The sequence below is a fragment of the Oncorhynchus clarkii genome, unplaced genomic scaffold (assembly GCF_045791955.1).
Source record: "Oncorhynchus clarkii lewisi isolate Uvic-CL-2024 unplaced genomic scaffold, UVic_Ocla_1.0 unplaced_contig_3005_pilon_pilon, whole genome shotgun sequence".
NCBI classification, from domain to species: Eukaryota; Metazoa; Chordata; class Actinopteri; order Salmoniformes; family Salmonidae; genus Oncorhynchus; species Oncorhynchus clarkii.
The window spans coordinates 29,048-53,419 of NW_027258725.1; the positions used below are offsets into that span (position 1 = coordinate 29,048).

Below are 24,372 nucleotides of genomic sequence, written 5' to 3' on the forward strand. Positions count from 1 at the left end.
TCACATAACAAAATAAATATGTAAATGACCAATGTAGCTTGAGTTTTCTCTGTTAAAAAATATGTTACAGAACAAAATGACAATGAGTAATACCTTTCCTTCTCTGGTGTCTGCTGAAAGAGGTCTTTTAAAACATAGTTTATACGACTTAACATTGAGCATTACAGTACATACAACATTATCATTATATTAAAAAGTGATTTTCTATTACAAAATATAAAGAAAAGGAGTTACAATAGTGAACATTTAAAAATAAACCTATACACTCAGACAAAAAGAATCCAGTATGTGATGTTCTCCATTTGAATGGAAATTGCATTGATTCTACAGTTTGTTGTTCAACAAAGCCCATCTAATGTGTAGTTCACCTTCTGATGCGATGATATACTGTATGCATGGAAACTGTCATGGCTGACTAAAAAGGAGTATAGCTGATGATTCTGTTGAGATGTAAAGAGGACTACATAAATTGGCACTGTGGTATAGATTAACTATTAGTGGGCCTGTGTGAGTGACCTACAGAACCTGGATTCATGCAGTTTTTGTTTCATTTTCAGATACTTTGAGTGTTTGATTGAGCCTGCGTGGAGGAGTGCTAGCTGGGGAGGGTGAGTGGCTTGCACTTTTGGGACTATTCTATTGTTTCCATTGTGCCAGACAAATCAAGGCCCACCAGCACTGAGACCCATCTGAGCACCACAAATCAGGGAGAGCACCGTAGAACTCTAGACTGGCACGCTGTGGAAATGAGATCCTACTTTATGGTCAATCATAGAATCAGAATTCCTCTAGAATTCCTTTAGAATTCCTCTAGAATTCCTCTAGAATTCCTCTAGAATTCCTTTAGAATTCCTCTAGAATTCCTTTAGAATTCCTCTAGAATTTCTCTAGAATTCCTCTAGAATTCTGTTTCTGTGTTCAATAGCTTTAGAATCTGAACCATATCTACCTGTGTCAAGGTAAGGACTGTAGTTACCGGTATAATGGACTCTTCTCTACCACAACCATCTGAATCATCATTTCTTTAGTTGGAAGCCCCATGAGAAACCTTTGTTTGAACTTTCATGATGTTCCTCCAATTGCCAATAGGTGACACCCAATCACTACCTTTGGTGGTTGTGTCAAAGTTCTCAGTGGTCCTCATACAATTCCTGCGGTTTTCAAATGAACCTGAACATGTATTGCTCATTATATAAAGGTTCATTCCGGTCTCGCAATCTGACTGGTCAATTCCGGGTTGCAGCCGTGATGTTATGCCTTTATGATACCGCATCAAGCCATAGAGTAACAAACTGTCAGCCAGCTGGTGATTTGTTTAATGTGTTGCCTAGCATCACATTAAGAACAGTCTGACACTGTTGTTGTTACAGTGTGCTGTGGTGATGATCAGGGGTGATAGCTGGGTTGCTGCATTCTTCCTTTCTCATCCTCCCTCTCTCTTTCCACTCTTTTCCCATCCCTCCACTGCTTTGGAGATGAGACGGGGGCAAATACTGACCCTGTTCAGGAGGGTGCAAGGGTTACAGAACGTTCAGATAGATATGTGTTGTGTAGATGTGATATCTGGCAAGTTCCTATTGGGAATCGTGTCTGATCTATTCGTTCCATTTCTATCTGTAACATTCTGAACGTTTCACCTCACTGAATAATCCACAGTTGTTTCCATGTTATTGTTGCATCCCAAATGGCACCCTAGTGCCTGGTGGCACCCTAGTGCCTGGTGGCACCCTAGTGCCTGGTGGCACCCTATTGCCTGGTGGCACTAGTGCCTGGTGGCACCCTAGTGCCTGGTTAAAAGTAGTGCACTAAATAGGGAATAGGGTGGCATTTGGGAAGCAGTCACTGCCTCCTTAGAGAAGGACTACTTGTCCAGTGCTTTCCACACGTTTAATGTGTGTATGCGCCTGTTCTTGACTTGAGGAGAAAATACTATGCTAGAAGAGACCCACAGTTAGACAGACTTAAACATTGTGTTTACTTCATATACTTTACATAGACTCCTTTAAAAAAACTTCCTTAAGTCATTGCTGCCTTTTTTTAACAATGACACAATTAAAAACAACCGACACAGGATAAAAGTTAAGGTAAAAAAAAACAAAAAAAAACAGAGCAAATAGCAACTAAACAATGAGCATCCTTAAAACTGGATTACATTCGTGATTATTCTTTTTCTTTTCCAACCAAAAGATCATTTAAGGAGAGTAGCAGAGAGGTGTGCCTTGTCTATGTGGAGTGTTTGCCCAAGTACTCCTAACAGTACTGGGTTGTGAGAGGCTCTGTCGGGTGGGTTGGGGTTGAGGGGTTAGGGGTCAGACTGTAGCCCTTAGGTGTGACTGAGGTTAGGGCTGAGGTGAATGGGATGGGGACAGGGAACATGAGGAGCAGAGCTGGAGGTATCAGATGTGGGGACCAGACTTGGTGTCGAATCCTACCTTGAGATCCACACAAAACTCAAATATTTTGCTTAAAAGAATACTTCAAGTTAAAAATAAGCTAAAACCCCCCCACCCCCCCCAAAAGTGAACTATCCCTTTAAATCAAACATTGATGTCAACGGGAGATTAAAACAAGTATTTAAAAAAAAAAAAAAAAAATCTGGGATCTCAAAGTTAGGATTTGGCCCCATAGCCCCCTGGTTTAGTCTACTGTACTAAGACTTTACTCCTGTCTCTTTAGCTCCCACTGCTCAGCATCCCCAGTAGCTTGCTGGGGTCCATGCCCTGCTGCTGGGCCATCTTCTGCACGTCAAAGCCCATGTGCATGAGGAACTGGATCACGTTCATCTCCTGGCCCGTGAACTGGTCCCGGATGGTGGGGCAGGTGGGGTTGCAGTGTGGCCAGGGGCAGCTGTCAATCAAATGGACGGGGCAGCCCTTGGGCGGGGCCTTGTTGTTCCGGCTGTTGTCTTGGAGACTGCGGTCCCAGCAGTGCAGGGCTCGGGGAAGGGAGGTGCCTTTGACCTGAACGTCGATCCAGTAACTGTAACAGACCAGCCACAAGAGGGCACTGTTAGATCACGGCGAGTCACAATAAACAGCTAGCTGACACAGAATTATCCCTCTCTAATTAGAATGGTGTTCAGTAGGGAAAAAGCAGTGAAAGGTGGAGGTACTATTTATATTTGTCCAATAACAACACAGATTTCCATTTTTTGTTCCAAAATGTTTTTTGTATATGGTGTGCCCTACTGAACGCAACCCAGGTTTGAAGAAAGTTTAAAAACCAAGTGATGAATGTGTCCAATAACAATTTTCAGTTTTCTGTTGTAAAACCTTTATATACGATGTGCCCAACTGAACATGACCCAGGTGGAAGATGAAAGACAGAGAGATTTATACTTACTTCCTTGTGATGACTTCATGTGAGAGGCAAGCTGGAGCAAACATGGCCCTGAAAATGTATGCAAATAAATGAGACTTGTTGAACACAGTTGGCAGCATAACCTTGACACACTGTCTGTCTGTCAATCTTTTGCTGTAAGAGTTACTGTACGTTTGTTGTAAGAGTAACTGTAAGTTTGTTGTAAGAGTTACTGTAAGTTTGTTGTAAGAGTAACTGTAAGTTTGTTGTATGAGTTACTGTAAGTTTGCTGTATGAGTTACTGTAAGTTTGCTGTATGAGTTACTGTAAGTTTGCGAGTAACTGTAAGTTTGCTGTAAAAGTTACTGTAAGTTTGCTGTAAGAGTTACTGTAAGTTTGCGAGTAACTGTAAGTTTGCTGTAAGAGTTACTGTAAGTTTGCTGTAAGAGTTACTGTAAGTTTGCGAGTAACTGTAAGTTTGCTGTAAGAGTTACTCTAAATTTGCTGTAAGAGTTACTGTAAGTTTGCAGGTGCTTACGGGACGTCTTTGAGCGTGTTCCTCAGCTCGATGCCTAGGTTCTGGATGTACCGCCACTGCCCCTCCTGGACGGGCTGACCAGTCAGATGGATGTTGTCCACGGTCAGCTGGGCCTCGTCGAACAACCACTGGACCACAAACACTGGGCCTGTGTGGAGGGAGGTTGTAATGTATGCACAAGTGAACACACACACAAACACATACACAGGCTGTCCATAATGAGCACACTGACACACAGAGATATACACAGATATCAGTGCAAATTCACAAATGAATTCATTAACCTTTGCTAGCACTCACTCTTTATGGAGGGGAACACTCTGTAGCCAAAGAAACAGTTCCACTCCTCCCCCAGGTGGACCTGTCTACACCTCTCTGGCACAACGCTGCCCCAGTACCTGGTGAGAAGAGGTCAGAGGTCAACATCGTACAGTGTCAGTTCATATAGGACCTGAAGAATAGGCTACTAAGCCTGCGTCTACACAAGAAGCCCGATCAGATCAAATCTCTAAGGCTGTATTTACACAAGCATCCCAATCACATCAGATCTCTAAGGCTGTGTTTACACAAATATCCTGATCAGATCAGATCTCTAAGGCTGCGTTTACACAAGCATCCCAATCAGATCTCTAAGGCTGCGTTTACACAAGCATCCCAATCAGATCAGATCTCTAAGGCTGTGTTTACACAAACATCCCAATCAGATCAGATCTTTTGCCAATTATTGAGCTGTCTATAAATGCAGCCTTAGGCGAGGGGGTTCAATATGTTCAATCCATTTAACAATGAAGCGACACAGTACAGTAGAACTAGGGCCTATAGCTTATCCTGGTCAGGCCACTGGGCCATGAGAAACACTCTGGTCCTAACCACTCAGAAAGCAGTTCAGAATAGGAGTGCTGATCTAGGATCAGTCCTCCCTATCCATATGATCTTATTGAATATGATCTAAAAGTCGGAAAACTGATCATATATCAGCACCCCTAATCTGAGATTTGAGATTGTGAATATGGTCCCAGAGACTGCAGCTATAGTGGTGGAGTGCTCTCTTACTTGATGCCTCTCTTGATGGCCTCCGTGGGGGCACAGCTGATGGTGTCGTGACAGTCAGTAGATCGGTACTGCTTGTTGTCCAGGAACCAGCCCGAGTCAGCCAGACCTCTCACCTGGATCCCAGGGTGCCCCAGCCCCTCCAGCAGCTCAGCCACAGGGTCCACGTTCAGCAGGACCCCCGTCCCCCCCGCACTGTGGGGTAGAGAAGAGACACACAGATAACACACACAGGCATGGATACACACACCCACACAGGCATAGATACACACACACACACAGGCATGGACACACACATACACACACACACACACACAGGAATCGATACAAACACACACAGGTACAAACAGACACACACTCTCACTTACTCTAATCTCTAGTGACACATAGTTCCAGTTCATTAAACATATTTACATTACGTTAACACACAGACACACCCACACCAACATGTGGCCCCACCCACCTGCTGCCAGCCAGTAGTAGAACCTTGGCGTTGTCAAGGCCCTTGGTCAGCAGATCCTTCACCACCTCCTGAATGATCAGAGACCCCATGAAGGCGTAGCCACCTGCACACAGACGGCACGCAGACAGACAGTCAGTCACCAACACAATACATTGAGTGCAGAGTGACCAACACAATGCACACAACATACCTACCTATCCTATGTCTATCATGGATGACTCAATGAAATAACCAATTTCCCTCTAGGAAAATATGTTTTAAGTTAATTGATTGATTGAATGATTTATTAATTTCTTGGTTGGTTGGCTGATCGGTTGCTTGTTTTATTGGTTGCTTTGGTTGATTGATTTGTTGGTTGATTGTTTGATTGATGTATTGGCTGATTGGTTGATTTATTGATTGGGTGTTTGGTTTATTGACCTCCATTAGAAAATGCAAACGCACATTAGTATGGCAAATAGTGATGTCTTACTGTGGTCCGTCTTGGCTGAGGCACCACTCCACACATCACTAGAGCAGTAGGGGATGAACCTGGAGAGGAAACACAACATCAGTGTCAGGTCTTCTTACACCTTTATAAAGATCAACTGGACACAGACACACCAAATCCTGGAACTTACACCATGTTGGCGTTCCACCAGTGAGGGTTTTCCTCTGGGAGTGGAGACAGGATCCCTGTGCCTACAGAGAGGAACGACACGGCAATAGAGAACAGATTACATTAACCATCATGCAACTCCCAGAAACATCACCATCTTCCTCATAATCACTGCATGAATGATGGCCCTGACAGCACATTGAGAGAGAGAGGCACTTCCCCTCTCACAGTATCAGGCAGACAGTCTCAAAAACACTGATCATTACTACATAGATGACTGCCTCAATAACACTGGTCATTACTACATAGATGACTGTCTCAATAACACTGGTCATTCCTACATAGATGACTGTCTCAATAACACTGGTCATTCCTACATAGATGACTGTCTCAATAACACTGGTCATTACTACATAGATGACTGTCTCAATAACACTGGTCATTCCTACATAGATGACTGTCTCAATAACACTGGTCATTACTACATAGATGACTGTCACAATAACACTGGTCATTCCTACATAGATGACTGTCTCAATAACACTGGTCAATACTACATAGATGACTGTCTCAATAACACTGGTCATTACTACATAGATGACTGTCTCAATAACACTGGTCATTACTACATAGATGTCTGTCTCAATAACACTGGTCAATACTACATAGATGACTGTCTCAATAACACTGGTCATTACTACATAGATGACTGTCTCAATAACACTGGTCATTACTACATAGATGACTGTCTCAATAACACTGGTCATTACTACATAGATGACTGTCTCAATAACACTGGTCAATACTACATAGATGACTGTCTCAATAACACTGGTCATTACTACATAGATGCCTGTCTCAATAACACTGGTCATTCCTACATAGATGTCTGTCTCAATAACACTGGTCATTCCTACATAGATGACTGTCTCAATAACACTGGTCATTCCTACATAGATGACTGTCTCAATAACACTGGTCATTACTACATAGATGACTGTCTCAATAACACTGGTCATTCCTACATAGATGACTGTCTCAATAACACTGGTCAATACTACATAGATGACTGTCTCAATAACACTGGTCATTACTACATAGATGACTGTCTCAATAACACTGGTCATTACTACATAGATGTCTGTCTCAATAACACTGGTCATTACTACATAGATGACTGTCTCAATAACACTGGTCATTCCTACATAGATGACTGTCTCAATAACACTGGTCATTACTACATAGATGACTGTCTCAATAACACTGGTCAATACTACATAGATGACTGTCTCAATAACACTGGTCATTACTACATAGATGACTGACTCAATAACACTGATCATTACTACATAGATGACTGTCTCAATAACACTGGTCATTACTACATAGATGCCTGTCTCAATAACACTGGTCATTACTATATAGATGACTGTCTCAATAACACTGGTCATTACTACATAGATGACTGTCTCAATAACACTGGTCATTACTACATAGATGACTGTCTCAATAACACTGGTCATTACTACATAGATGCCTGTCTCAATAACACTGGTCATTACTACATAGATGCCTGTCTCAATAACACTGGTCATTACTACATAGATGACTGTCTCAATAACACTGGTCATTACTACATAGATGACTGTCTCAATAACACTGGTCATTACTACATAGATGACTGTCTCAATAACACTGGTCATTACTACCATAGATGCCTGTCTCAATAACACTGGTCATTACTACCATAGATGTCTGTCTCAATAACACTGGTTATTACCACAGATAAATATATTCCTGTGAATTTTATAACTGACATCCAACAGTTTGTCAGTTTGTTCATCGTGTGGATAAGGCCCTGGTCTGTACGTTGTTCATTGTGTGGTTACGGCCCTGGTCTGTACGTTGTTCATTGTGTGGTTACGGCCCTGGTCTGTACGTTGTTCATTGTGTGGTTACGGCCCTGGTCTGTACGTTGTTCATTGTGTGTTTACGGCCCTGGTCTGTACGTTGTGCATTGTGAGGTTACGGCCCTGGTCTGTACGTTGTTCATTGTGTGGTTACGGCCCTGGTCTGTACGTTGTTCATTGTGTGGTTACGGCCCTGGTCTGTACGTTGTTCATTGTGTGGTTACGGCCCTGGTCTGTACTGTGTTCATTGTGTGGTTACGGCCCTGGTCTGTACGTTGTTCATTGTGTGGTTACGGCCCTGGTCTGTACGTTGTTCAGTGTGTGGTTACGGCCCTGGTCTGTACGTTGTTCATTGTGTGGTTACGGCCCTGGTCTGTACGTTGTTCATTGTGTGGGTGCAGAGCCAGAACAGACAGCACTACAGCCCATAGCCATTTTCGGTCTATAACATGTGGTGGGGCTCAGTTGGTCGGAGCATGGCACTAGCAACAAAAGAGTGTGTGCACTTACCATACAGTAGGTTGCTTTAGATAAGTGTCTGATATTTTCTGTAACAGACTAAAAATCATTTTCAAAGGAGAATCTCTATAGATAATGCCTCTTAGTCCAGAGGGGTATACTACGAAGCAAGTTTGAGGAGTTAGAGAAGGTACCTTTGGTCAACTCTGAGTTAAACTTGGTTTAACTGGTCGTACAAATGTGGCTCACCTTTTAGCCAGGTACATTTTTATGGCACCCAATCCTTCAGAAATAACCTGCGCCATGGCAGGCTAACTCACAGCTAACTTAACTCCACTGACTGAAATGTTTATAAAGCTAACTTAACTCCACTGACATATCAGTTAAGAACAAAATGTTATTTTCAACAACGGCCTAGAAACAGTAGGTTAACTATCTTGTTCAGGGACAGAATGGCAGATTTTTACCTTGTCAGCTCGGGATTCAATCTTGCAACCTTTCGGTTACTAGTCCAACGCTCTAACCACTAGGCTACCCTGCCGCCCTGCCAAATGACTGAGCCAACAGTTGAGGACTGATTAAATCGTAATAACATAAAGACGACATTAACGATACGTAATAACACAAAGATGACATTAACGATACGTAATAACATAAAGACGACATTAACGACACGTAATAACATAAAGACGACATTAACGATACGTAATAACATAAATACGACATTAACGATACGCAATAACATAAAGACGACATTAACGATACGCAATAACATAAAGACGACATTAACGATACGTAATAACATAAAGACGACATTAACGATACGTATTAACATAAAGACGACATTAACGATACGTAATAACATAAAGACGACATTAACGATACGTAATAACATAAAGACGACATTAACGATATGTAATAACATAAAGACGACATTAACGAAACGTAATAACATAAACATGACATTAACGATACGTAATAACACAAAGACGACATTCACGATACGTAATAACACAAAGACGACATTAACGATACGTAATAACATAAAGATGACATTAACAATACGTAATAATATAAAGATAAAGACGACATTAACGATACGTAATAACATAACGACGACATTAACGATACGTAATAACATAAAGACGACATTCACGATACGTAATAACATAAAGACGACATTAACGATACGCAATAACATAAAGACGACATTAACGATACGTAATAACATAAAGACGACATTAATGATACGTAATAACATAAAGATGACATTAACGATACGTAATAACATAGACGACATTAACGATACGTAATAACATAAAGACGACATTAACGATACGTAATAACATAAAGACGACATTAACGATACGTAATAACATAAAGATGACATTAACGATACGTAATAACACAAAGACGACATTAACGATACGTAATAACATAAAGACGACATTAACGATACGTAATAACATAAAGACGACATTAACGATACGTAATAACATAAAGATGACATTAACGATACGTAATAACATAAAGATGACATTAACGATACGTAATAACATAAAGACGACATTAACGATACGTAATAACATAAAGATGACATTAACGATACGTAATAACATAAAGATGACATTAACGATACGTAGTAACATAAAGACGACATTAACGATACGTAATAACATAAAGACGACATTAACGATACGTAATAACATAGAGATGACATTAACGATACGTAATAACATAAAGATGACATTAACGATACGTAATAACATAAAGATGACATTAACGATACGTAATAACATAAAGACGACATTAACGATACGTAATAACATAAAAATGACAGTAACGAAACGTCATAACATAAAGACGACATTAACGATACGTAATAACATAAAGATGACATTAACGATACGTAATAACATAAAGACGACATTAACGATACGTAATAACATAAAGATGACATTAACGATACGTAATAACATAAAGATGACATTAACGATACGTAATAACATAAAGATGACATTAACGATACGTAATAACATAAAGATGACATTAACGATACGTAATAACATAAAGATGACATTAACGATACGTAATAACATAAAGATGACATTAACGATACGTAATAACATAAAGATGACATTAACGATACGTAATAACATAAAGATGACATTAACGATACGTAATAACATAAAGATGACATTAACGATACGTAATAACATAAAGACGACATTAACGATACGTAATAACATAAAGACGACATTAACGATACGTAATAACATAAAGACGACATTAACGATACCTAATAACATAAAGACGACATTAACGATACGTAATAACATAAAGACGACATTAACGATACGTAATAACATAAAGACGACATTAACCTCTTTGATCTCTAGGGGCGCTATTTCATTTTTGGATAAAAAACGTTCCCGTTTTAAGCGCGATATTTTGTCACGAAAAGATGCTCGACTATGCATATTCTTGACAGTTTTTGAAAGAAAACACTCTGAAGTTTCAGAATCTGCAAAGATATTGTCTGTAAGTGCCCCAGAACTCATTCTACAGGCGAAACCAAGATGATGCGTCAACCAGGAAATGAGCAGAATCTCTGAAGCTCTGTTTTCCATTGTCTCCTTATATGGCTGTGATTGCGCAAGGAATGAGCCTACACTTTCTGTCGTTCCCCCAAGGTGTTAGCAGCATTGTGACGTATTTGTAGGCATATCATTGGAAGATTGACCATAAGAGACTACATTTTCCAAGTGTCCGCCTGGTGTCCTGCGTGGAATTCGGTGCGCAAACGCCAGCTGCTTGTACTTTTCCATTTGATTGAGGGGAGAAACCATGCTTCCACGAACGATATATCATTGAAGAGATATGTGAAAAACACCTTGAGGATTGATTCTAAACAACGTTTGCCATGTTTTCAGTCGATATTATGGAGTTAATTTGGAAAAAAGTTTGCGTTTTGAGGACTGAATTTTCGTTTTTTTTTTGGTAGCCAAATGTGATGTAGAAAATGGAGCTATTTCGAATTCACAAAGAATCTTTTTTGGAAAAACTGAGCATCTGCTATCTAACTGAGAGTCTCCTCATTGAAACATCCGAAGTTCTTCAAAGGTAAATGATTTTATTTGAAGGCTTTTATGTTTTTGTTGAAATCTTGCGTGCTGGATGCTAACGCTAATGCTAACGCTAAATGCTACGCAAGCTAGCCACTTTTACACAAATGATTGTTTTCCTATGGTTGAGAAGCATATTTTGAAAATCTGAGATGACAGTGTTGTTTACAAAAGGCTAAGCTTGAGAGATGGCATATTTATTTCATTTCATTTGCGATTTTCATGAATAGTTAACGTTGCGTTATGGTAATGAGCTTAGGTCTGTAAATAGAATCCCGGATCCGGGTTTGGTAGACGCAACAGGTTAACGATACGTAATAACATAAAGATGACATTAACGATACCTAATAACATAAAGACGACATTAACGATACGTAATAACATAAAGACGACATTAACGATACGTAATAACATAAAGACGACATTAACGATACGTAATAACATAGACGACATTAACGATACGTAATAACATAAAGTTCAGTTCAGGACAGTTCAGGACAAGGCTTAATTTGTGCCTTAGAGTAGTAGTGGTGGGGGGTTGGTGAACGGTAACAGCCAGACAGACACAGGCGGGTAATGTAGGCAGAGATTCTGACCTGTTTTGGTTTGAGGCCACTTGGACGAGCTCATCAGTCTCCTCATGGTGTCGTATCGGCTGTCACAGTTCTCTTTGTTGAAGCAGTACCAGCCGCCCTCCAAGAATATCAACCACCGTCTGCTCCCTCTGGACTCTTTCATGTAGTACCTAGAACGGAAAGAAAAACATAATATTTTATAAACACAAACAAACAAACCATGGACAAGAGTCATGTATCCTCACACGAAACACTCAAGTTGCCCTCACCGTCTCCTGGCATCAGTGACTGTGCCAAACTGAATAAAACCTGACCTCATGTACATATTATGTAAACAAAGAATACAAAGCATTTTGTTATTTTGAAGACCTTTATCTCTGTTAACAAAAATAAGCTAAAACTACTTCCCCCAGAGTTGAACTCACCTAAACAATGTTTGATGTGGACACACACACACACACACACACACACACACACACACACACACACACACACACACACACACACACACACACACACACACACACACACACACACACACACACACACACACACACACACACACACAATCCTACCATGTGATAGGAGCTCATCCAGGTTCCTCCACCCTCAGTATTGAGAAAGAGAAGACTAGGGTGCTTCCCAAATGGAACCCTATTCCCTTATTAATACACTACTTTAGGCCTGTCAGAGCCCTGTGGTCCACTATATAGGAAATTAGATGACATTTTGGAAGCACTCTAGGTGTTACCAGTGCCCTAGCGGCCCGTGGCTGGAAACAGTGATAAGGAAGTGCAGTACCATCATATTCCCTGTTACTACTCTGCTGAAGTCACCGTTCTTTAACAGTGGTCTCATACATAGGCCCTCCATCTCAGGCTGGATAAAATCTCCACTACCCTCAGTGCCGGCCATGCAGAAATGAAAAACAGAGAGGAGATGACGTGCTGCCTGCAGCCTGCAGCAGCCAGGGATGAAAACCATGGTGAGGTCTGTGCAAACACAAACACACACACACACAGACAGACACATCTCTGTTGCCCAGGACCCATATTCACTACATCCACCCAGAGGAAAGCTTCCTTTGATGCGTCACAGGAAGTCCGAGCCTATTCTACAGTGGATTATACAGCACGACCTGAACCACCATCTGAACAGAGATCAAACACAGAGATCAATGTCTGAACCAAAACAATTAAAACAACTAACACCCTTGTCTTTCTTGGTACTGACACTCACACTGTCTCTTCTCACCAGCACCGATTCTGCTGATAGCTGCTTTATTGAGGAGAGCTTGTCCTTATTATTACTGTGATAGGAGGTTGTCTCACCATCTTAAGATGAATGAACTTACTGTAAGTCGCTCTGCATAAGAGCGTCTGCTAAATGACTGAAGTGTGAATGTGGCTGAAATGTAAATGTGGCTGAAATGTAAATGTGGCTGAAATGTAAATATGGCTGTTAAATGTAAATGTTGCTGAAATGTAAATATGGCTGTTAAATTTAAGTGATGCTGAAACGTAAATATGGCTGTTAAATGTAAATATGGCTGTTAAATTTAAGTGATGCTGAAACGTAAATATGGCTGTTAAATGTAAATATGGCTGTTAAATGTAAATGTTGCTGAAATGTAAATATGGCTGTTAAATTTAAGTGATGCTGAAACGTAAATATGGCTGTTTAATGTAAATATGGCTGTTAAATGTAAATGTTGCTGAAACGTAAATATGGCTGTTAAATGTAAATGTTGCTGAAACGTAAATATGGCTGTTAAATGTAAATGTTGCTGAAATGTAAATATGGCTGTTAAATGTAAATGTTTTCCTATTCAATTCTATGGATCTGAACCTGATCGAAACTGGGTCCGATGTTTTCGTTTCAGGTCGTCCTTTTCAACACAGGTCCAGCAACTACGGTGGGCAGTTAGTTACTGCTTGGTTTGGCTGAACTTAGCTCAGTAGTGTAGGAAATATTCACTCTGAAGAGTTTTTCAATCTGGATGCATGAGTCATTCACTTCAGGAGATCTGTTCATCCTCTGACCACAAGAGGGCAATGCTATAATTAATCCCCATAGTCTCACAACAGTGAAGTGCAGAATCATCAATTCACTGCAATTGTATAAGTCTACAGTTCTGTCAAGGCCTTTTAATACAATGCAACAGCATGCTAACAGATACCCATGGACTTCCAGTCATAGTGCTAACGTTAGTTAGCCGTGGTGTGCAAATCTACCTCTTAACTTCCTTCATACTGGAAACAGAGACATCAACAATATTTCATCTGACTCTGGGGAAGTAGATAAAGGGCCTCATTGCCAAAATCCCAAAGTATCCCTTTAACTTTCTGTCACCCAACAACATTTCTACCATTTCACAGGATCAGACTAGCAGACACTGCAAAAGACCATTAGAAGCAGGCATGATTCTCACAATGTTTCTGTGATGGCTAGGCTTTAGCTCAGAGGGCTAACACAGACTTGTAGCACCCAGGAGGCCTGGATTCAAACCCAGTCGGCCATACAAGCAGGCATGATTCTATTCTATTCCCTATTTGCTTCTGTGATGTTTGGAGACTGTTATTTCAGCAACAGACGTGTTAGCCTGCTGAGCTAAAGCCTAGCTTCTAAGGGAGCTTTGTCAGGCAGCTAGAGGGAACGGAGGTATCTGAACGCTACTCTTTACCGACGACGATGCGGCTGCAGCTGAGACAGACGGCTTCTCGGACCGGAAACTCTGGTGGCTGCAAAGCATATCTCATCATTGGGACTCCTGAGTGGCACGGCGGTCTAAGGCACTGCATCTCAGGGCTGGAGGTGTCACTACAGACCCTGGTTTGATTCCAGGCTGTATCACAACTGGCCGTGATTGGGAGTCCCATAGGGCGGCACACAATTGGCCCAGCATCGTCCGGGTTAGGGTTTGGCTGGGGTAGGCCGTCATTGTAAATAAGAATTTCTTCTTAACTGCTTTCCCTAGTTAAATCACATAAAAATAACAAATAAAATCACAGGGAGGACTGCCAGAGCAGGCTGAGTGGTGTGGTGTTGAGCAGGCTGAGTGGTGTGGTGTTGAGCAGGCTGAGTGGTGTGGTGTTGAGCAGGCTGAGTGGTGTGGTGTTGAGCAGGCTGAGTGGTGTGGTGTTTGCCAAGACACTGACTCACACTCTCGTCCTCAGGGATAATCTTTCATGACATGTTCAACTCATGACATAATAAACTAAGATTAAGCTTAGAATACCCAATGTTACGCTACATTTGGAGGGTACCAGTAGCATGGAGCAGACCACACTATCACTGCAACATCTATGGAGGTGACCAGTAGCATGGAGCAGACCACACTATCACTGCAATATCTATGGATGGTACCAGTAGCATGGAGCAGACCACACTATCACTGCAACATCTATGGAGGTGACCAGTAGTACGGAGCAGACCACACTATCACTGCAACATCTATGGAGGTGACCAGTAGTACGGGGCAGACCACACTAGCACTGCAACATCTATGGAGGGTACCAGTAGCATGGAGCAGACCACACTAGCACTGCAACATCTATGGAGGTTACCAGTAGCATGGAGCAGACCACACTAGCACTGCAACATCTATGGAGGTGACCAGTAGTACAGGGCAGACCACACTAGCACTGCAACATCTATGGAGGTGACCAGTAGCATGGAGCAGACCACACTAGCACTGCAACATCTATGGAGGTGACCAGTAGTACGGGGCAGACCACACTATCACTGCAACATCTATGGAGGTGACCAGTAGTACGGGGCAGACCACACTAGCACTGCAACATCTATGGAGGGTACCAGTAGCATGGAGCAGACCACACTAGCACTGCAACATCTATGGATGGTACCAGTAGCATGGAGCAGACCATATTATCAATGCAACATCTATGGAGGTGACCAGTAGTACGGGGCAGACCACACTATCACTGCAACATCTATGGATGGTACCAGTAGCATGGAGCAGACCACACTAGCACTGCAACATCTATGGAGGTGACCAGTAGTACGGAGCAGACCACACTATCACTGCAACATCTATGGAGGTGACCAGTAGTACGGAGCAGACCACACTATCACTGCAACATCTATGGATGGTACCAGTAGCATGGAGCAGACCACACTATCACTGCAACATCTATGGATGGTACCAGTAGCATGGAGCAGACCACACTATCACTGCAACATCTATGGAGACCAGTAGCATGGAGCAGACCACACCACTGCAACATCTATGGAGACCAGTATGGCAGACCACACTATCACTGCAACATCACCAGTACTAGCACTGCAACATCTATGGAGGTGACCAGTAGCATGGAGCAGACCACACTATCACTGCAACATCTATGGAGGTGACCAGTAGTACGGAGCAGACCACACTATCACTGCAACATCTATGGAGGGTACCAGTAGTACGGGGCAGACCACACTATCACTGCAACATCTATGGAGGGTACCAGTAGTACGGGGCAGACCACACTATCACTGCAACATCTATGGAGGTGACCAGTAGTACGGGGCAGACCACACTATCACTGCAACATCTATGGAGGTGACCAGTAGCATGGAGCAGACCACACTATCACTGCAACATCTATGGAGGGTACCAGTAGTACGGGGCAGACCACACTATCACTGCAACATCTATGGATGGTACCAGTAGCATGGAGCAGACCACACTATCACTGCAACATCTATGGATGGTACCAGTAGCATGGAGCAGACCACACTATCACTGCAACATCTATGGAGGTACCAGTAGCACGGGGCAGACCACACTATCACTGCAACATCTATGGATGGTACCAGTAGCATGGAGCAGACCACACTATCACTGCAACATCTATGGAGGTTACCAGTAGCATGGAGCAGACCACACTATCACTGCAACATCTATGGATGGTACCAGTACCAGACCACACTATCACTGCAACATCTATGGATGGTACCAGTAGCATGGAGCAGACCACACTATCACTGCAACATCTATGGATGGTACCAGTAGCATGGAGCAGACCACACTATCACTGCAACATCTATGGATGGTACCAGTAGCATGGAGCAGACCACACTATCACTGCAACATCTATGGATGGTACCAGTAGTACGGGGCAGACCACACTATCACTGCAACATCTATGGATGGTACCAGTAGTACGTGGCAGACCACACTATCACTGCAACATCTATGGATGGTACCAGTAGTACGGGGCAGACCACACTATCACTGCAACATCTATGGAGGTTACTAGTAGTACATTACACTGTAACATCTACCAGGGCAGACACACCACTAACTAACATCTACCAGGGCAGAAACACCACTAACTAACATCTACCAGGGCAGACACACCACTAACTAACATCTACCAGGACAGACACACCACTAACTAACATCTACCAGGACAGACACACCACTAACTAACATCTACCAGGACAGACACACCACTAACTAACATCTACCAGGACAGACACACCACTAACTAACATCTACCAGGGCAGACACACCACTAACTAACATCTACCAGGGCAGACACACCACTAACTAACATCTACCAGGACAGACACGCCACTAACTACCATCTACCAGGACAGACACACCACTAACTAACATCTACCAGGGCAGAAACACCACTAACTAACATCTACCAGGACAGACACACCACTAACTAACATCTACCAGGACAGACACACCACTAACTAACATCTACCAGGGCAGACACACCACTAACTAACATCTACCAGGACAGACACACCACTAACTAACATCTACCAGGACAGACACGCCACTAACTACCATCTACCAGGACAGACACACCACTAACTAACATCTACCAGGACAGACACACCACTAACTAACATCTACCAGGAAAGAAACACCACTAACTAACATCTACCAGGACAGACACACCACTAACTAACATCTACCAGGACAGACACACCACTAACTAACATCTACCAGGACAGACACACCACTAACTGTCATCTACCAGTGCAGAAACACCACTAAATAACATCTACCAGGAGAGACACACCACTAACTAACTAACATCTACCAGGGCAGAAACACCACTAACTAACATCTACCAGGACAGACACACCACTAACTAACATCTACCAGGACAGACACACCACTAACTAACATCTACCAGAACAGAAACACTACTAACTAACATCTACCAGGACAGACACACCACTAACTAACATCTACCAGGACAGACACACCACTAACTAACATCTACCAGGAAAAAAACACCACTAACTAACATCTACCAGGAAAGAAACACCACTTACTAACTAACATCTACCAGGGCAGAAACACCACTAACTAACATCTACCAGGACAGACACACCACTAACTAACATCTACCAGAACAGAAACACTACTAACTAACATTTACCAGGACAGACACACCACTAACTACCATCTACCAGTACAGACACACCACTAACTAACATCTACCAGAACAGAAACACTACTAACTAACATTTACCAGGACAGACACACCACTAACTAACATCTACCAGGACAGAACCAGTGAGGGGAAGAGTGAACAAACGAGGGGCAGAGTGAACCAGGGATGGACAGAGGGAACCAGGGAGGGGCAGAGGGAACAAGGGAGGGATAGAGGGAACCAGGGAGGGACAGGGTAAACCACGGAGGGATAGAGGGAACCAGGGAGGGACAGAGTGAACCACGGAGGGACAGAGTGAACCAGGGAGGGACAGGGTGAACCAGGGAGGGACAGGGTGAACCAGGGAGGGACAGAGTGAACTAGGGAGGGACAGGATGAACCAGGGAGGGACAGGGTGAACCAGGGAGGGACAGGGTGAACCAGGGAGGGACAGGGTGAACCAGGGAGGGACAGAGGGAACCAATGATGGACAGGAACTGGCTGGGAGGAATTAGTGTTAGAATCCGGTTATTTATAGACACAAAGGTGACTATTACAGAGACGACATCTGCCAACCTCTGGCCTGCTGGCCAGATCTAAAAGCCTCTGTGTCCTCACTCACACTGCGATCCTAAAGAGCTAAGAGCTTTACGGGCTGGATGGGCCCCTCTCTATGTGCCTGTCCCAAATGGAACCCTATTCCCTATGTGGTGCACTACTGTTGACGAGGGGCCATAGGGAATAGGGGACATATATGGAATAGGATGCCATTTGGGATGGAGGATATGAGACACTCAGGTTGAATTATTTCGATGGATTTATACAGGATGCTAAATCCAGTGAGAGACATCTACATCCTCCATCCAGTCACACACTGACATTAAAGACCCGTGTAAAACACTGTACTGTAGCCTACTGCCCAGCGATATGTCTAAGTCATAACACATTTCATGTGTTTTGTCTGTTGGGTATAAGCACAACAATCTGATATTACGAGACATACTGTACTAGACATGCAGACTTGCATCATGCTAGTGCTCCATAGCAGTGTATTACACTCTGACCTTATTACATGGATCCCTCATCATTGCAGTGGGTTAGAATAGCATTCACCTCCCAATTGTGCATCTACAGGCATGCTCGTTATAAAACAAATATAGGTGATAGGGATTAGAAAGTAGGGTATGGAACATCGAGAGTATGGGGAATAGAATGTAGGGTATGGAACATCAAACATACGGGGATTAGAATGTAGGGTATGGAACATCGAGAGTACAGGGATTAGAATGTAGGGTATGGAACATCGCGAGTACGGGGATTACAAAGTAGGGTATGGAACATCGAGAGCACGGGGATTAGAATGTAGGGTATGGAACATCGAGAGTACAGGGATTAGAATGTAGGGTATGGAACATCGAGAGCACAGGGATTAGAATGTAGGGTATGGAACATTGAGAGTACGGGGATTAGAATGTAGGGTATGAAACATCGAGAGTACAGGGATTAGAATGTAGGGTATGGAACATCGAGAGTACAGGGATTAGAATGTAGGGTATGGAACATCGAGAGTACGGGATTAGAATGTAGGGTATGGAACATCGAGAGCACAGTGATTAGAATGTAGGGTATGGAACATCGAGAGTACAGGGATTAGAATGTAGGGTATGGAACATTGAGAGTACAGGGATTAGAATGTAGGGTATGGAACATCGAGAGCACAGGGATTAGAATGTAGGGTATGGAACATTGAGAGTACAGGGATTAGAATGTAGGGTATGGAACATCGAGAGTACAGGGATTAGAATGTAGGGTATGGAACATTGAGAGTACAGGGATTAGAATGTAGGGTATGGAACATCGAGAGTATGGGGAATAGAATGTAGGGTATGGAACATCAAACATACAGGGATTAGAATGTAGGGTATGGAACATCGAGAGTACAGGGATTAGAATGTAGGGTATGGAACATCGCGAGTACGGGGATTACAAAGTAGGGTATGGAACATCGAGAGCACGGGGATTAGAATGTAGGGTATGGAACATCGAGAGTACAGGGATTAGAATGTAGGGTATGGAACATCGAGAGCACAGGGATTAGAATGTAAGGTATGGAACATTGAGAGTACAGGGATTAGAATGTAGGGTATGAAACATCGAGAGTACAGGGATTAGAATGTAGGGTATGGAACATTGAGAGTACGGGGATTAGAATGTAGGGTATGGAACATCGAGAGTACAGGGATTAGAATGTAGGGTATGGAACATCGAGAGTACAGGGATTAGAATGTAGGGTATGGAACATTGAGAGTACGGGGATTAGAATGTAGGGTATGGAACATCGAGAGTACAGGGATTAGAATGTAGGGTATGGAACATCGAGAGCACGGGGATTAGAATGTAGGGTATGGAACATCGAGAGCACGGGGATTAGAATGTAGGGTATGGAACATTGAGAGTACAGGGATTAGAATGTAGGGTATGGAACATTGAGAGTACGGGGATTAGAATGTAGGGTATGAAACATCGAGAGTACAGAGATTAGAATGTAGGGTATGGAACATTGAGAGTACGGGGATTAGAATGTAGGGTATGGAACATTGAGAGTACAGGATTTAGAATGTAGGGTATGGAACATCGAGAGTACAGGGATTAGAATGTAGGGTATGGAACATCAAGAATACGGGGATTCGAAATTAGGGTATGGCACATTGACAGTAAAAACAAACAGATATATAGTATTCAATAGATACTGTATGTATTAGCCTTTCAATTACTTGATGTATACTACACTATACCATATTAACCAACCAAGATGTATACTATACCATATTAATCTATGACTAGATGTATACTATACCATATTACTGGATCTGGATCTGTCTGGCAAAAATATATATTTGCCTTCGTACATGTGTATAGTATATTAAACTACACAAGCCACACAATCTAACATAAAAGCAGTTACCTTTGCTAAGGAGGCTCTAACCCAATGCAACCTGTTGAGTAGTGTCTCTGCATGCACTGTGCCATTGAGTTCAGCATTTGGTTTAACCACGTCTATGCCCTCTGGTTGTCTTTGTTGTAATAACAGACACGGTTAAATATCCAAATGCTTTTAGTTCCCCTGCTTATCCCTCATTAATGGAAAACAAACATGAGAGAGAGAGAGAGAGAGAGAGAGAGAGAGAGAGAGAGAGAGACAGAGAGACAGAGACAGAGCGAGAAGCAGACAGAGACAGAGAGGGAGACAGAGAGAGAGAGAGAATATATATTTTAGAATTATATTTTAGAAATGTTACCATACTGAGGCTAATGAGCAACACAATGGCTGGGTTTATCTATGCAGATAATAGGTGTCAATCTCACAACCATATTATTGGTGAATAACAGTTTATAAATATTAGCCTATATTCCTTCATGGAAAAATGTATATGTAATTTTGACATTGGTTTGGATGAACATAAAAACAATATAAAGATCAATATAATATTTTCCATTAAAATTGGGATTGAATTTATATGAATAGGTATGTTTTCCAATATTATCTTCATTTAAAAAATACAATGTACATAAAAAAACCTCTATACACATTTTGGTGCGTCGCGCACACGTAAAAATAATGGACCAATTCGATTTGCATTGCTTGTAGAGGGATCCCAAATGTGGAAAATATATCAATCTTGATCACTTCTGCATCATGAGATTAAGATGCCCGCAGGAATCAAGCACTATGCGCATTATGCACGTGCCAGGCAAGGCCGCAAATATTCGCTGAAAAGCTGCCATTACGCACAGCAGCTGTATTGGACATCTGTATAACACACGTTTTCATGTTCCTTTTTCTGATCCTATAATCTAAAGTAGATATGTCAATCACAAAAAAATATATATTTAAACTTAAGGATAAGCAAAATCCAATGGGCAATCATGTTTGGACTGTGCTTTCAACATGCTAGATTTCTGGAAACCTCGACTGTACGAAAGAAAAAAAGTCACGCATCAGATGAGAAGAGAATACAATACCCTGCTGGAGTTCCATCGTTGCACGTGACTGAAGTATTTTCCAAAAAGTGCAGCTTCATATCATAGTCGAGCTTCTGCGCCGAACACGGGTAGAGGGACTGCGCCAGGTTCTTCACCTGCGTCATGAAGTTGTCCATGTTCTCTTCGACGGCGGTGAAATCCAAAGGGAAACTCTCCGTGGTGTCACCCCGGTCCCGGTATGTGGGAGAAGGCGGTGTCCGTCGTGGTTGCGGGTTGCGACCACCTCGGAATCTTCTTGCGGCAAAAACTCCGGACTGCATAAACACCAGCAGCAAAAGCCAGGAAATCAATCTCATTGCCGTCATCTTTTCCGCGAGCCACCTGCAGTTTAGGTCTTCCTTTGATGGTTTCCGAGTTTAAGGTTTTCCTTCGGAAGAATTCTTGCTGTTTGGAGATTGGATTGGAAAAAGAAGCAGAGAATTACGCACGGTTCGAACAGTTGCACTGCTATCCTCCGACCTAGGCTAACTGTTTTGTATCAGATGATCAAGGAAAATACTTTTTAAATGCATTTATTAAAAACAATTAAGTTGCTTCTATGGGTCGATGTGAACAATGTCTAAAATATAAGCAATAGTTTCCTAGATGATCTTAATCGAAGCCGTAAAACTGTTCTGTTCTCAAACCACTACCGCACTGTCACTGCTATTGAACCAAGTTTAGGGTTTGAGTTAAATGACAATACTCATCACATGCTCTGGAATTTTATTCAAACTTTCCCCCCTTCTCTCACCCGTCATCCAATCAGAGAGGAGGGCAGGACTCTGGGCTGGGCATGATCAAGCGTAGCAGACTTCCCCCCTTTTAATTTATTGAGGGGGAAAACATGTCCGTGCTTTGGCTCTTTTGATCCGCGATGTTTCATTTGATGTGGTGTTTTTTTATTGACTTTGAAATGCCTGTTTCCTATTCCACACACATTTATAGAGTAAGAATAAGCCCCTTGTTACACACTAGCCTAAAACTCAAGAGGGGAAAAATACACAACACAAAATCTAACTCTGGCCGGAGATTAACAACCCAGTAGCAAACTATTATGTTAGACATAGATGTAACGTTGTAATGTAATGTAATGTTTTACACTTTGATTAAAATGAAATCGAAATTATTCGTCTATTATTAGTAGTATTATTATTAATTATTATTAATAATCGTTTTTACCATGTCTCTTATTGAATTGTTGAATAGCCCTGTACATTTATTATGAATTAATGCACGGATACGGTCTTTGATCTCACATACTTTTTCTCTTCAAGCAATACTAACTTCACGCATTCTTTAATTTCCTCAAAGGTTATTACTGTGGTGGATATCTTTTACAGATTGCTATATACCGACTTCCTCTTAATTCATTTTTAATATACTGAAATGGTGCCCACAGGTGTTTCATGTTGCGAGTTGAAAGCCTTCCTGTGATGTATTGTGGCGCGCGCGGACACCCCTAGAGCGCAGGCAGTGCGTAAAGTAGACTAGCGCAGAAGCTATATGAGTTGCCATTGATGTGAATGATGAAGTGACACAAAATCTCACGCTAGTCTCAGTTTACTCCTAAACGACTTCTTATGCCATAGCCTTCTTCGCTATCAATTGAACGCAGAAGACGTTTTCATTACTTCAATTGCTCCTATTTAGCTATAATAACTGTCATGTCATGATATCATTTTAGAAAAGGCTATTATTATATTATTCTAAGAATGTGTGGCATGATTTCATTTTGACGACTAAATATCCTTGCTCAAGCTATCTATCGTTTAACATCTTCAGCTTTTACATGTGTTGTTTATAAATGCTTATTTCGATTAGATTTCAAAATAATTCAACATTACCTAGGTGTGCGCGAGCCTTTATTCCTAATGAACGACACTTTCAATATGTTGGCTTTAGGGCAACTCTAAGC

At 42.0% G+C, this 24,372-nt stretch overlaps 1 protein-coding gene across 1 annotated transcript; it reads right to left on the reverse strand.

Moving 5' to 3' along the window:
* Positions 1-2,547: 2,547 nt before the first annotated feature.
* On the reverse strand, positions 2,548-23,106 carry LOC139398349 (palmitoleoyl-protein carboxylesterase notum1a). The gene is made up of 10 exons (XM_071144399.1): positions 22,455-23,106; positions 12,040-12,188; positions 5,972-6,032; positions 5,824-5,882; positions 5,352-5,454; positions 4,892-5,083; positions 4,139-4,236; positions 3,839-3,986; positions 3,343-3,390; positions 2,548-2,979 (listed from the first exon to the last, which is right to left on the reverse strand). Exons 1-10 carry the CDS (start codon positions 22,778-22,780, stop codon positions 2,673-2,675), a joined length of 1,491 nt encoding a protein of 496 aa, XP_071000500.1. The 5' UTR covers positions 22,781-23,106; the 3' UTR covers positions 2,548-2,672.
* Between the last annotated feature and the right edge of the window lie 1,266 nt (positions 23,107-24,372).